The sequence below is a fragment of the Chaetura pelagica genome, unplaced genomic scaffold, assembly GCF_000747805.2.
Source record: "Chaetura pelagica isolate M959 unplaced genomic scaffold, ChaPel_1.0 scaffold57, whole genome shotgun sequence".
Lineage (NCBI taxonomy): Eukaryota > Metazoa > Chordata > Aves > Apodiformes > Apodidae > Chaetura > Chaetura pelagica.
Window position 1 is genome coordinate 297,278 of NW_009954217.1, and position 15,399 is coordinate 312,676.

At 38.0% G+C, this 15,399-nt stretch overlaps 1 protein-coding gene across 1 annotated transcript in view; it reads right to left on the minus strand.

The window, feature by feature from the left end:
* GPR37 (G protein-coupled receptor 37 (endothelin receptor type B-like)) overlaps window positions 1–585 on the minus strand; it is a 15,186-nt gene extending 14,601 nt beyond the window's left edge. Inside the window, exon 1 of the mRNA XM_010003398.1 lies at window positions 36–585. Within this exon, the coding sequence (XP_010001700.1) occupies window positions 36–585 (550 nt within the window). The remainder of the gene's footprint in view (window positions 1–35) is intronic.
* Between the last annotated feature and the right edge of the window lie 14,814 nt (window positions 586–15,399).

A 15,399-nucleotide genomic window follows, 5' to 3' on the forward strand; every position in this document is an offset into this window, starting at 1 on the left:
CGAAGCCCCTTCCTCTGGTACGGGGGGTCCCGCACCCCGGTACGAATCCCGCGCGACGGCAATGAGAGGTGACAGGGGAAGCTCGGCATCGGCGTGGGAGACGAAGAGAGGTTTTCCAGGTTCATGAGAGCACCTTGCTTGTGGAGGGAGGGGGCACGGCTGGGGGGCCGAGGGGTGTTCCCAAATGAGAGGGCGAGCTGAAGCGTGAGGATGCCGCGGGAGGAGGTGCTGTTCAGAACATCCCCCGACAGCTGAACAGCAGCCGAAGCATCTCCACACATGTTCAGCAGCTGGAGAGGCAGGCCTGCGGTTCTTTCCTGGCTTGTGGAGGGGGGGGGCACGGCTGGGGGGCCGAGGGGTGTTCCCAAATGAGAGGGCGAGCTGAAGCGTGAGGATGCCGCGGGAGGAGGTGCTGTTCAGAACATCCCCCGACAGCTGAACAGCAGCCGAAGCATCTCCACACATGTTCAGCAGCTGGAGAGGCAGCCCTGTGTTTCTTTCCTGAGTTGAACGTTTGTGTATGGATTTTTTTTCTTGGCTTTGTGCAGTCAGATAAACTTCACAGCTTTCTCCTTGTTTCTCCATTTTATATTGAATTCAGGTGACTTCTTAGCTTGCCAAAGTTGGATACAATATATATTTCACTGTAAGTAGTCTTAAGGATTCTCTGTCACTCGCTTCCATTTTTAAGAGTTTTACTGTGGCTTATTCCTGACAGGTTTAAAAGTTTTAAACATTTCCTATAATAAGCAACAGAAAACCATGTAAACCTACAGCAGTAGGAAATACCTATCACATACATACAAAAACCCCAGTTTATCAGCTGCAATAACAGAGGTAAAATTAGTACCACTTTTTCCAACGGGGCTGAATCAAGCTGTAGTGTCAAAAGGATCCTTTTGTTTGAATTGTTAATAACTTTTTATATGTAAAAACACAGCTGTGCAAACTCACCTAGCTGGCAGAAAGGTGGGTTTTGCATGATGGTAACTCACTAGGTTGATCTTGCTGTCACCTGACAAAGAAAAGGGCCTTCCTGAGTTCAGTTTTCTGATATTAACGTCCAGCATGTATGGTATAAGCTGTGGTCTGGAGGTGCTGCTGCTCACACACTGCCCTAGAAGGAGCTTAGTAAATTATTTTGGATGAAAAATGTAACTTTTCAGTGGCTAAAACTAGTGGCTCCTGTCCCATTCAAATCTAGGGCGGGACAAACAGAAAGCTCTTCCTTTTCCCCACACTGTTCTCTTCCACACAGATGAGGAGTGATTGCAGGAACCTTCCAGTGTTTCTAAGCTTAAGAGAAGAAGTGTAGGTTAGGCACTGCTGTGTGGAATGCCCCTTGAAATAAGTCAAGCCATTTTATTCTTCTTCCTTAGCAATGTGTCATCTCATGGACTTAAATGATCAAGCTTTTTTGGGACTTCCTAATAAATATTGTTTTATCTAATTAAGGTATCTATGAATTAAAAAAAAACACAAAAACTACTAGAAAAATAAAAGAAGGGTAAATATATATTACCTTCTTCTTTTTTTTCCCTTTTATTTTTCTTTCGGTTGTTTCTTCTGAGCTCAGCTGGTGTATGAAAGGAGTTAATGATGATAATGAGCTTACATTTAACGCGCCTTTCTTCCTGAACAGTCCCAAAGGGCATTACAAACAGATATGATAAATTCATTGCTTGTTGTTAAAGGATACTGAAGAATATTGCTTCTGGCTTTTATATGGAAGGAGCAGACAGCATTTAGGAGACATATTGCCCTTCTGCATTTTTCTGCAAGAAATATGGATCACGAAGAAGAAGGTTAAGCACTGTTTGGTTTACGTCACCCGTCCTTTAATGGTGAGATAAGAACTGAGTCATGCATAGGTTTTCCAGTGGCAACATTCCACCTGCTTTATAATAGAGAAAATTGATTTCTAAGCACAAAGAAATATCATACATACTTATTTTCTGCTTACATTTTGTAATCTTTCTCTTACTTCATTAAGTAACTGGCTTGTTACAAAGAATAGCACATGCAAAAAAAATTTGTTTTGTAGCTTGTAGTAATCACCCTGCTTGGAAAGGAGGAGCTTCTATTTATATAGATGTAATGGAAGTGTTCTGGGCTTTAGTCTTGCTAAAACACTTACATCAAAGAGAATCAGACGAATGATATTTCCTAAAGGTTTGTGTAGTTAGGTGTATCTGCATCTCACCATGGTTACCTATTTCTGCCAGTCTAAAAATGTCCTCATTATTTGGCTTTAAAAACAGTTAATTGGACATAATGATAGTTCTCTGTTTACTATTGCTAGATGTTGAAACTTAGTGTCTGAAGTTTACATTTTCTCAGTTTCTGTGGTCTCAAATACTTTAGTAAAATTTTGCTGCAGTCAATGTAATTTCTATGGTTTGGTTTTGTTGGGTTTTGGAGTAGGAGTGATTAATTTTTTGGGGAGGGGGCTGTGGATGTGTCCTGTGTCTTCCAAATAATTTTGGTACTTCTTATGATAAGATCATTGTTTAGAATAAAGCTCCTGCTCTCTCATATTCTTATACAGCCTCCAGTTCAGTCAGGCTTTCACAACTCATAGTGTGCTTCTCTTCTGAAGGAGCTGTACATGTTCTGACAGTCTTTCTACCAATTCATGCATCAGCCTAGAAACAGTCTCACAAACCACAAGCAGACATTTATATTTATAACACATTCAAAGAAAAAAAAAAAAAAAAAGGAAAGAAGAAGCACATTTTTCTCTGTTAGATGAAAGAACGGAAATTCAGAGATGTTTTTGCAGCCAAAGTTTATAAAAGGAAAACCAATAAACATGTTACTACATGAAAAAAAAAAAAAAAGGAAAGAAGAAGCACATTTTTCTCTGTTAGATGAAAGAACGGAAATTCAGAGATGTTTTTGCAGCCAAAGTTTATAAAAGGAAAACCAATAAACATGTTACTACATGAAAAAAAAAAAAAAAGGAAAGAAGAAGCACATTTTTCTCTGTTAGATGAAAGAACGGAAATTCAGAGATGTTTTTGCAGCCAAAGTTTATAAAAGGAAAACCAATAAACATGTTACTACATGAAAAAAAAAAAAAAAGGAAAGAAGAAGCACATTTTTCTCTGTTAGATGAAAGAACGGAAATTCAGAGATGTTTTTGCAGCCAAAGTTTATAAAAGGAAAACCAATAAACATGTTACTACATGAAAAAAAAAAAAAAAGGAAAGAAGAAGCACATTTTTCTCTGTTAGATGAAAGAACGGAAATTCAGAGATGTTTTTGCAGCCAAAGTTTATAAAAGGAAAACCAATAAACATGTTACTACATGAAAAAAAAAAAAAAAGGAAAGAAGAAGCACATTTTTCTCTGTTAGATGAAAGAACGGAAATTCAGAGATGTTTTTGCAGCCAAAGTTTATAAAAGGAAAACCAATAAACATGTTACTACATGAAAAAAAAAAAAAAAGGAAAGAAGAAGCACATTTTTCTCTGTTAGATGAAAGAACGGAAATTCAGAGATGTTTTTGCAGCCAAAGTTTATAAAAGGAAAACCAATAAACATGTTACTACATGAAAAAAAAAAAAAAAAAGGAAAGAAGAAGCACATTTTTCTCTGTTAGATGAAAGAACGGAAATTCAGAGATGTTTTTGCAGCCAAAGTTTATAAAAGGAAAACCAATAAACATGTTACTACATGAAAAAAAAAAAAAAAAAAAAAAAAAAAAAAAAAAGGAGTTTGAAAGGTTTCCAAATACATACATTCTTTTCTGTTGGTGTTCTATGACATTTCATCTATGATAAAAAAAATCAATAGGCTTTCAATACCCACAATGCTGTTAGTTTGACATCACCAATTTTCATTATCTGAATAAGTGATACTCCCAGCCTGAATGCATTACTGTGTTGCAGCAAGAAGGTATCATTTGTTACTCTTTTACCTCTCCTTAGGATTTGTATTCAATAGTTTATCAATGAAGAGGAAAAAGAGTGTATTTCCCAAAATAACATCAATTCTGTTTTGCTTTCAAACTGTGGTGCCCCCAGCTGCATTACATTCTACGCTACTTCCTTTTTAGTCAAATGTAGTAAGACAACTTTTTTCCTGTATAAAAAGACTGATTTGTTTATGCTGTCCTCTTACACTACACTAGGTTTTGATGTGTTTTACCTTGTTGTAAAAATTGGAGTTCAGAGACAATTCCGTTTCTGTGATGTGGTGTAATGGAGATTTGTATTTCAGACAGACCAAAATCCCCTAATCAGTGGAATGGCTTTTGTTGTTGAATTTGGTTGCCTATATGGCTGGGTCTTTTATTAATAAATAAATGTTCAAATTCTTGAAATTGAAATTCATAAAGGAATTAAAAATGATGATATCAGGAACTTCTATTCTGATTCTGCAATTATTGATGCCCATTACAAAACCTTATGATGGCTCTTAAGTATAGATTGCTATTCCTGTCTAGTTTCACTTTTTAAATTATAATACTCTTCCTTTTAACCTTTCTCTTTTGCTGAAGTTTGAGTTCTCCTTTAAAGGTAAGCATCAGTGTGCATGTCACATATTCCAAATAGATTTGTTGTTTAAATTATTCTTGTCTGAAGATAAGTGCCAGCAACCCTTCAGTTGCTATTAGTAATAAAAGACAAGTGATCTAAGTTACATGGAAAACTAAAATGGCTTTGATGCATGCATTGCTGCTTTTCTGTTTTATTTTATATAAAAGGCACAATGTTATATAGAATACCTAACAACACTGATTGTTGGAGAGAGAAGACATCAATACTTTATTTAAAGGTGAATTACTCGAGGAATAAGTCATATTTCTATAATGTGGAGTTGGAGGGAAGAATAACTGTTATTAGTATATTTGATAGACTGTAGATTAAGACACTGAGGGTGAAGCCATGTGAGTCACGTCCATCCATATAAAATAATTCTATTTCAGGCTCTTGTGTTTAGCATAATCCTATTTACCTGTGATCATCTTCACAAGTTTCTGTGCAGAAAGTGTTCAAACTGATTAAAGGTCTCAATAATCTACAATGCTAGAAGTGAGATGCAAAGGTTTTTTGTTTTTTTTTCTTTGCCTGAGTATGAAATTCACAAATAATAAAAACTTTCCTTCTTAAAAGTTTATCCAATACTTTCATTCTGTAATCAGTAAGTAATGTAGAAGGGCAATAGGAGTCTTATGCACACAGGTTAAAACTTTAGAGACTTTTAAAATTATAGCTGGTGTCAGCTTTCAGCCTAACAGTGATTTTTCTGAAGTGCCCATCATAGCAAAATTTCAGAATTCTTTGATATTTTTTGTTTGTTTGGTTGGTTTTTTTTGTTGTTTTTGCTAGCTGCTTTATACAAAGTATTTTTTTTCCTATATTCACCAGAACCTTTTACTTTACCTATGGAGAAAAGTGGCCATGGTCTTTCTCACTTTCTTAATCTCCAAGTTTGCCTTTTTCAACTCATTTGGATCGGAGCCATAAACCCTAAAAAGCACAAACTAGTATTCAGAGCTTCAAGTTGGACTGTCCTTGTGATACAGATAATAACCAGGAGCATTGCTCCTGTTTGTCACTGCTTGCCTTAGTTTGCTATTTAATGCAAAAATGAAGTTCAAGGGAAATTAAGAACTGAATTGTGGTGACTTCTAAGTTGTGGTCCATGAGCTACGGAAGACCTGTGAGGCCATAACAAGGTTCCATGGTTAGTGTGAGGAACCTGGTGAAAGAATGAAAGCTCCACTTCCAGTAGAAACTGTGCAGAGAAATTCAAAAGAGTTGGCAGTAGTTCATAGAACCAAAAGGTTTTGGAAGCATTGCTGTCCTCCAGATGGCCCAGACTGCTCAGCTTAGCAGCACCTCCTCCAACCTTACCCACAGTCCAGCTCATACTGGGAGATAATGTGTATGGTGAGTGGCAGAGGCAGTCCAATGACATATCACTTGTTGCTTTTGAGCAGCCAGTGCAGCTGTGAAGAGAAATGAAGAAAACAAAGTGAAGAGGAACTGAGAAAGACACTGTGAAGGACGAAGAGTGAGAAAAATCAAGAATGCTGCTAGAAAATAAAGTCATGAGTAAGAAGGGGTTCTCTTGAGGGAAAGAAAAGCAACTAAAGGGATAAAATGGAGAGGGAGAGCCTATGTTGTAGAGATGGCATCTTTCTCTGAAAGCGTGGAGTACACTAGGCTTTTTGTCCCTAGCCCCTGTTATCTCCCAGTGTTGTTGTCTCTCTCTCCCTCCTGTGTGCATCTCAAGATTTTTCTTGGAATGGTAAAATGTATTTAATTGTAAATACTTAAAACCGTGTGTTTCCTCCATGCACAGGATTTTCTTCCTTCCTGTGCCACATTAGACTACTGAATATGCAACCCAAACATACATTATCTTCTGTGTCCAACAAAGTGCACTCCAAACCCTCATATATATTCTGCCCTTCAGTCCTAAGGACAAGTGCAGGCCATTGCTTTGCCTACACAAGTTCCTTGGTTTTTTTTTGCTATGGGATGTCCTTTCTCCAAGGCAGTAGATTGCTGCTTTTTACTTTTTTTTTTTTTTTTTTTTTTAAGTTAGACCTTAGTTTGTTATTCTCTGCCACTTTAATGTTACTCCAACTCTTGTTTCATCTGCAGAGCTCATTTACATGCTGTTTGCCTTTTCTTCCAGTTTAGTAGTGAAGTTATTAAAAGAAGAAACAACTGCATACCTTGCAGTAGACCCACTGAATACTTTTCCACAACTTATTGCAATCTGCTGCCATTTCTCATCAGCCAGTGTTTGTGATCCTTCAACCTGTTTTCAATTTACATGACAGTGCTTATGTCCAAAACAATTTGAATTTATTTTGGGAGATTAGTGAGACACTGTATTAAATCCTTTATTAAAATCGTGCTGTTTATATTTCATCCAGGATTTCTGCAGTTCTATCAAAAAAGCAATCACGTCTCCTTGGCACGACATGTTCCTTATGAACCCATGCTGCTTATTGCTTATTGTTCCATTATCCTTTGAATGTTTAGAGGGGTGTTTTGAAGTTGGTTTTTTGCCATTCATTTTCTTTTTCCCCTCAGCAACTGTTCTGCTCTTTTGCATTACAGAATATGCTTGAAATTAGACTCCTTGTTTAATAAAGCACTCTTCTTCCCTTTATTGATGTTTGGGGCTATACTTGCTCTGCTGTATCACTTCTCAGAAATAATTTTTGAGGGCCTAGTATTTTCAGTGTGTATGCAGGGATGCCTTTAACCTGGACTAATTGGTTGGATACGTTGTTTTTCTTACTTGTGTGCTATCAATTGCAATTTTTAATTTCTTGTTTTGTGTCAAGCCTTCTGCTTTCACAAAGAACAAATAATAAATACATGTATCTGGGGATAATGAGGTTTGCCCACCTCCCTCCTACCGAAATAGGCCTACTTTTGGGCTATGTTTGCATTTATTTAATATCTTTTAACAATCCCCTTTGGTATTACAAACTTTAATCCTGAAAGCCATTGAGCAATTTGACCATGGTTTAATGAAATTGTAAGAATATGTTTAGTTTCCATCGCTGAAGTAATCATGCAGCTTTTTTGGGTAATATTCATACATTCAGGTTAAGTACAAGATTTCATGCTCTGCTCTTGGTCATAACGAGGTCTTCTGTGGTTCGTCTTTCCCCTGCATACTAATCCACTTCGTATATTTTGTTTACTTCCTTCATAAGTAAATGCATCACCCTGGGGAGAATGGTTATTTAAAACTGTATGATATATTTCATATACATTCTCCCTTTCGTGTCATCTTCATTTTCAGTTGCTCACAGATTCAGAGTGTGTTAAAGTTGTTGAGAACATTCCAATTCCCTGCAATGAATTTGGATCACATGCTGAACTGTCAAATCTCATATTTTGTTCTAGTTTGAGGTCCTCTTTTCTATTTTTTATGGGGGTTTTTTTCCCCTTCTTTTTAATTTTTGTACTCCTATATCCATGATAAATTGATCGTTTCTGAAGGTTAACAATAGGGAAATCTATCTACTAACTGCATCTTACTAGCTGGAGGGTTACTTTTTGTGTTTTTTCATATTATGCCCTTGTGAGGGACATATCTATTACCTTTTTTAGGTTGATTAGCTTAGATTTTTTTGATTGATTTTCTTTATTAGCATAATTTTCAATATTTGTTTAAAAGACTGAAATTCTTCTTTCTATAGCATTGTTCCAAGTGCCAGCATCTCATAAGGAGGACATAGTATAAAGCCACTGGTAATGTCAGCAGGTCATCGAGGAGCAGAGGTGGTCAGGGGTGCTGGATCTTCTCGCCTTGTGAACCACAGATGTCCTGGACCACACAAGGCTTCTAAGGGTGTTGGTAAAAGCTGCTTGTGATCATGTTATATTAGGCTGGGCTTTTTCTACATAAATAGCATTAGCACTCATGTCTGTTTAGCTGGAAACCTCAGCTTGCTGCATGAGCTGGTATATTCCTCTCTCAAAATCACTGGTGAATACCCTAATTTAAGCAAGCACCAATTTCACCAGAATGCCTCTATCAAATGAAATATCATCAGGAGGCATTTGTTAGCTGTGCCTTTTATTAGATTCCAGGATGAGGATGCTTTTTATAAGACAGCATATCTTGACATTGAGAGTGTGGTCATTCCTCATACCAGAAATGTCTTCACTTTAGTGGTGGGTGAATGACTTGCACACTGGGACAAATTTTTGGCTGTGGCTGTTCTTTGCTAGTGGGGATAAGGTAAATTGCCTTTTAGCTACTTTGATTCTAAAGCTTCTAAAAACTGCTTTGGAGTTCAGGGGTGCTCACAGAAAGAGTGCTCTGGACTGTTATCTGCAGCCCACTTTCCTCCTGAGGGATGTCACAGAGCCATCCTAAATAGCATTTGGCAATCAGCAGTTTTCTTCAATCAGGAAAGTCTCACTTGCCTTGTTTCAGCTGCTTTTTAATACAAGTACTTAATAACATAAAAGGACCAGGAAAAAACAAAAATCCAGTTTGATGCCTGTAAAGAGCTTTAGAAATGCATTATTGGCCTTTCAAAGAACTTAATTCTATGAGAGCCTGAAAGCTTCATGTTTTCTGGGAGGAAAACATTACTGGCTGGAAGAGGTGTCTAAAATTGTGTTAAAAAATAATAGCTCAAAATTCACTAAATATTCTATAATCCCTTTTAAAATAACTATTGTTTGGAAGAAAGCTAATGGCATTTATTTTTCTCTCTATATATTTTACTTACAGGCTGTAAGTTAAGAATTATTAGTCTAATTCATTATACAAATGAAATCTGTTTTGATGGGCTTTGTTTTGTTTTGTTTTTTTTCCCCCGTTCTTAGCAGCCACTGTCAAACTATATTTCATCTGGATGCTGGCAAAATATTAGCTTAGTGTAGAGAGAGACACACAGCCTTTTCATGTGAAACACACTTGCATCATATAGCCTGAGCGTGGCTGAATTGTACCTCACTCTGAGCTAAGGTTTCTGTCGCATCCCCTCCAGCACTGCAAAGGTAAGGGAGAGCAGGAGGGACTTATGTGAAGAATTTTCAAAATATACTTAATTTATATTTTAAACAGGAAAAGGCTGTGCTTTTATGTTCATAAAGATCCTTCCTTTTGTTTTTGAGACAGCCTCTCTGAAAAGCACTCACAGTTCAGCATAAGTCACCCACTTGAGCATTGCTTAAAATGAGGGGCTGCTCTCTCTAACCTTTTGCAGGGAAAGCTTTAGCTGGAGCCAGGAAGCAGAGCTCAGCCCACGCTGCCAGCTTGTTAGCGTGAGAATCCTGCCTTCATTGAAGTCTTTGGATTAATGACTTCAGACAGACAGATGTGAGACTCGGAGGCCATGTGTGGGGGAAGGGTCTCTTGTCAGAGGGCTCTGGAGTGTTCTTGGTGGCATGTGTAGCTTTCTTCCCTGAAAAAACAGTGTCGTGACTGAGCAACTGTGAAGTAAGGCTGGCAAAATGGAAGGAAAAATATAAATATTGCAAGTATCTTTGCACTGGGCAGTGAAGCACAGCAACTACTCTGAGTCCACCCAGGAAAAGCCTGTGCTTTCTTTGTATTCGCTATATAAATCTTAGGCTAAAATGAGTTCCCAGCATCTGAATAAAGTATTATTACCAATGCATTATTGCTAATGGAAGTGATCTGAGTTTCCTGTGAGCCATCACTGCAGGAGAACTGATTTCTTTGGGGTAGATTTTATAAAAGACCAGATCTGTCATAACAAATCCATCAAGGTTATCCCCTGCACACTCGTTTTCCTGCTCTGCTATCAGAAATAAATAATAGCAAATAAAATCTGAACATCTTTATCAAGCACTTCTAAATTAGGGGATACCCTCTGGGGCACAAGTCACAGTATGTGCATTTTACAACAAAATATTTACATATTCTGTGACATCTCTATAGTACAAGAGAGTAAAATCATGAATTGCATGTGGAATGTAATTGTGGTTATAGAAGAGCAAATAGTAATGTTACAGTATTTTACAGAGTACTTATAAAATTATTATGGGAATATAAAATGCATAACACTGATACCATGAAATCCATGTAATAAATATTTTGAAGAGATTGCACAATCCAATTTTATATCAATTAAATTTTTGTAATGCTGTGTTTTGTAAATGCACATATGTACACGTACTGTTCCACACAAATGCAGGCTCTGTCATGCACATACTAAAGTGTGTATGTCACACTTTCTATTTTGTGTTGTATGTTAATACTAAAAGCAAGAAAGTAGAGGTATATATTCAATCTAAATTCATAACACTAGGAAGGGATAAATGAGAACATATGTGATGTAGAAGGAATTTTATTCTGGAAGGCTGTCATAACAGAATTAAGCTTTATAGATGACTTCATGTTCAATGGTAGAAGTTTTCAGCAGTGGGTGGTATATGAGCACAGTTGCACACCAGTTTAGAGCTCAGTGAGTAGTTCTTAAGTATAGTCAAACTAAAGCCTGGTGAAAGATTTAGAAATAACAAGCAACAGCTCATGTAAAAAATTTGCTGGGTGGACATACTGTGTCACAATAGCCCATAACACTGAGAAAATGCACAACTGCAGTTACATCAGATGCACTAGGACGAGGCCTGTGATGAGGTCTTGGAACAATGCAACTGAATAGAAATAATAAAAGAGGCTCTGTTGGCATATGCAATGTGGAGATGAGCTGGGGACTTCTGAGTATGCTCTTGAGGTGTGTGACCTCTGCCAATATCATTGATCTTCTCTGATTTAGGAATTAATAACTCCTGATGCATTCAGTTAACTGTGTATTTCAATATTTTGCATGGAGCTGACCCTGCAGCTACGAGGCCGGAAAAAAGTATGTATCATGCATCATCAGCATAATGGAAATACTCTGCCCTGTGTTCAGTAATGATCTCACCAAGAGACTTTGTATTTACATCATAGGAAATGGGAAAGCAAAAGAACTTCCAAGGGTATCACATTTCAAATTCCTTTACTCTAACACAGAATTACCCAGTAGAGCTGGTTGTCTCCCATTTTTTAAACAGTTGGAAAAGGAGGGATACTCGTGGGTAATACAAGCTCAGTAACTGTCTCTGAGGGATTTTTTAGTGTGCTCTTGAGCAAATGCTTCAACTGACTGCTATTTAGTACCCCTTATTTAAAAGAGAGTCACTATTTCTGTTCCTCTAATTGTCTCAATATTTCTTGGCCCTTAGGGATCTGACTAGGTTGCAGCAAAACACCTATAAAGTGTCAAACGTATGATGTTCCCATGCTATTTAACCTGTGTGCATTACCAAGCTACAAACAATGTGAATTAAACTACTGGAAAAAAGCCTGAGAAACACCAGCCACTTCTGTTGGTTGCTAAAATGAAATATTATTGGTTAAAGATAGTATTTATTTTAAAATTCTAGGCAAATGTGAGCAATATTAAATTGTTTATGGACACCACAGGTAATGATACCTATAATTAATAATGTCCTTAAACTTGATTCCAGAGTTTTTCCATTTTCCTAGAAACTGGAAAAACTCTGACCTAGAGATTCAAGAAGACTCTTCCCGAACTGGGTGTACACTTAAATGTGTGTGTCCAGAAAGAGCAAACTACCTAAACAATGACTGCCCATCCATGGGTCTACCTATCCATATCTTCCAACAGTCCATTTCTTACAGTAGCTCACTTCTGGAGCTCCAAAGAACCTTTCTGGAAGAGACCCACTTTGGATATAAGGCTAGTTTATAGCACTCACATAGTCTTGCTAAAACTTCCAAAACTTTGTTAGCAGTGTCATATGCTAATGTATTTTGAACTTTTGAAAAAACATTTGAAGTGAACTTGTCTTTTAAGGATGAGCAAGGTGATGCAGAGGTTAGCATTCCTAGCTTCAGCAATGGTTCAGTCAGGAGAGGGCAACATTTCTTATCAGGAAATGAGGGGACCATAGATTTTTAGTCTTGCTTGAATCAAAATCTGTTCAACTGATTTTGCTTCAGCTTTCCAGGCTGTCTTATAGCGAAAGACCATGCAGATCTGAAACACCAAGGGAGCTTGACATAAAACTCTGAGCAATGCAGGAGACAGCTTGAACAAAAGCCACATGTTATAGTTAAAAAAAACCACCAACAAGAATGGTTACGACATGCACAGTATGGTGTAGCACAAATGTAAAGTGTAGTAGAGAACATTTATGCTGATTCAGAATATGTTCAGAAGGAAGGTATGGTGGTATAATTCATTATTTGTCACTCAGTCAGGCAAATCATTGGAAGATGGCAAAGAATTTGGGCCAGGAGACATAATTTTCAGTCAACAAAACAGGAGAAGAGAGATGGGATGCCAGGTGTAGAGTAGAAGTAATAAAAGAAATCAACAATACTGTAGTCCTGTGTAAAATTTACAGTAAACTACAGGGGAAAAATAGGAGCTCTTAAGTCTTAACCCATCCTGTGCCTCTGTGGCGTCTCTGCATCCTCACTCTATTCAGGTCTCTGAATTCCTCAAGAAAGGCACAAGTATTTATGTTAAAAAGGTTCACACAGAAAATTCTCCACTTAGAAATTATTCCAGTAGAAAGTACTGGTTACAGCCCTCCACGGATACAGACATATTCTAGAGGCAAATTTCCTCTGTTTCAGATTATTTAATGTCAATGTGTTAGTGGGAAGAGACTGGTCTGGGCTTCTGCTGCACAAGAAGGTAGAGGGGAGCAAAAAGAGCTCTTGCCCCAAGACTTTCTGGGCCATGAATACCTACTTCAGGCAGGTAGCAAGACTCCCCAGGAGTGACTGGCAGCTGTCTCAGAGAACCAGCTGTGCCTAGAGGATCTCAGCAGTGTTGAGGATCTGTCATCATTAGAGCCACACAAACTCTGCAGAGGCAGCCTGCACCCTTCCATCTTGCTGGTGTAAGGGCAGGACCTTGAGGCACTGTAGTCTTTTGGCAGGGCTGCATTTGTGTCCTCCCCTACAAACACACAGGGACATGTGCTGTCTTGGGTATCCTGCCCCTGATGTACCATGTCAGGAAATTTCTCCGTGTGTCCACTGGTAATGATAGAAAAAATATGGATCACTAAAGACAAGGGAGGTGGAAATACAGGTGTAATCAGAAAAGGTGGTGCCAGTAAGCACTGTAACATTGGTAACATGTGAACTGTACCCTGCTGAAACTGTGAAGGCTGCATTAGCAGCTTCTCCCACAGGACTGGCATCTCTTCTAACCCCATACCTGGTGCATACAGTGTGTACATACTGAAATGGCTTGTGAATTATGTTTCATATAGGATCTTGCCCGTTCTGAGCAAAATGCCTCTCCACCTCAGCCATATATGCTGCTGAATGTCTTTTGAGTGTGTATGATTCATATTCAAGGAGTGAAGGAGAGAGGAATGATCTTGACTGTAAGCACAAAAGAGAAGTAGCAGGATCTTGGCTGCAGTGAGAAGTGTTTAAAAGTGCTAATATCTCCTACAAAACTTCCCTGGAACAATACACTGGATAAAAGAATGGGAGTCCTGCTAGTATTTTACAGACCAGCCTGTTAAATGAGTGACCACCTTATCAATCTAATACATTATTGTGCCTGAGTACCACTTTTGATATATTTCTATCCACATATTCTAATCTGTCATTTATATCAGACTGATATGGACTAATAGCTTGGTAGATTATTAGCACAATCAGGCAACAATTAGAGAAAATTAGTGGTACTTATTAATACAAGAATCTTAACTATTATGCTAATTATGTATTCACAAAAAAGCCACAGGGCAAATACACGGTACCTTCACATAACAAAAAAAGTGATTCAGCTGATGTTATTATTTGAATTCGTGTTTTTCAGAACATTTGTGCTTTTTCACTTAGGTGCTTTACAGAAAACTTCTGCAAATATATTTAGTGATGCATCCTGGTACCAGCTGTGCAGGGTCTGCAGTAATTTGTTATTCTAGAGAGTCATTGTCAAGCTGGACAATCCAGCTCAGTGTGGCAGGACTTTTATGAATGGTAATGTCATTTCACTAACATGTGCAAAAGTGCTTTGTTTTTTAATGACAGTGCTGGCCACACACACATACACACACCCAGTGAAGAATTCTGCATTGCCCCTGTAGAAATATGTCTATGGCATTTCTGCTAACTGTGACATTTTATGTCACTCATGGGTGCTGGTTCGCAGCCCTGTATAACTGAGACACCTAGTTTTTCTTGCTGCTTTCCCTTGCCACATATAATCACAAGATGTGTAGGAGCAACTTTTTTTCCTCTCCTGTTATCAGAATATTGCTGTTTCTGACATCCCAACACCTAGATGTTGTTAGGGAAGACTAGACAATGCAGGCTTGTCCTAAGATGCCATGGTGGGTTACCAGTATAACAGCTTCTTCTCTAGACCTAGGAACTGGAAAAAGACCTTAAAATAACCCTCATTCTCCAGCAAAGAAGTGAATTAAGCAACTGCTGTGTCCAGCAGATATTTGTGTATCATGCTTCTAAAATTCTCCAGCAAAGATCTCCCAGCCTCTGGGAAAACAGCCTCAGAAAACACAGAATTTTTGCTTGACTTTGAGGTGTCAAAGAAGCCTGTTCTGAATTACTTACAGGTAAAGATGAAGTGAGGAGAGCAGTCCTGAGAGAACATAATACACCTACAGAAAATCTTTCCACCCTAAATGTATTGGTTGTGGGTTGTTTATTTTTTTTCTGTCTGAGAGGCTACAATGGGTTGAAAAAACATAACCACTCTCTTAACAAGTAATCAAGGATGTTCGAGGGCTGCTGGAAGGTGCTGCTGCTTGCTGATCATGCTCTTGAATTTTTTACCAGACATGATTTGGCATGATTGAAAAGTAAAGTAAAGAAAAAAAAATTCTGACATAAAGTTGCTATAAAATTGTAAAAGCTGGGGCAAGACAT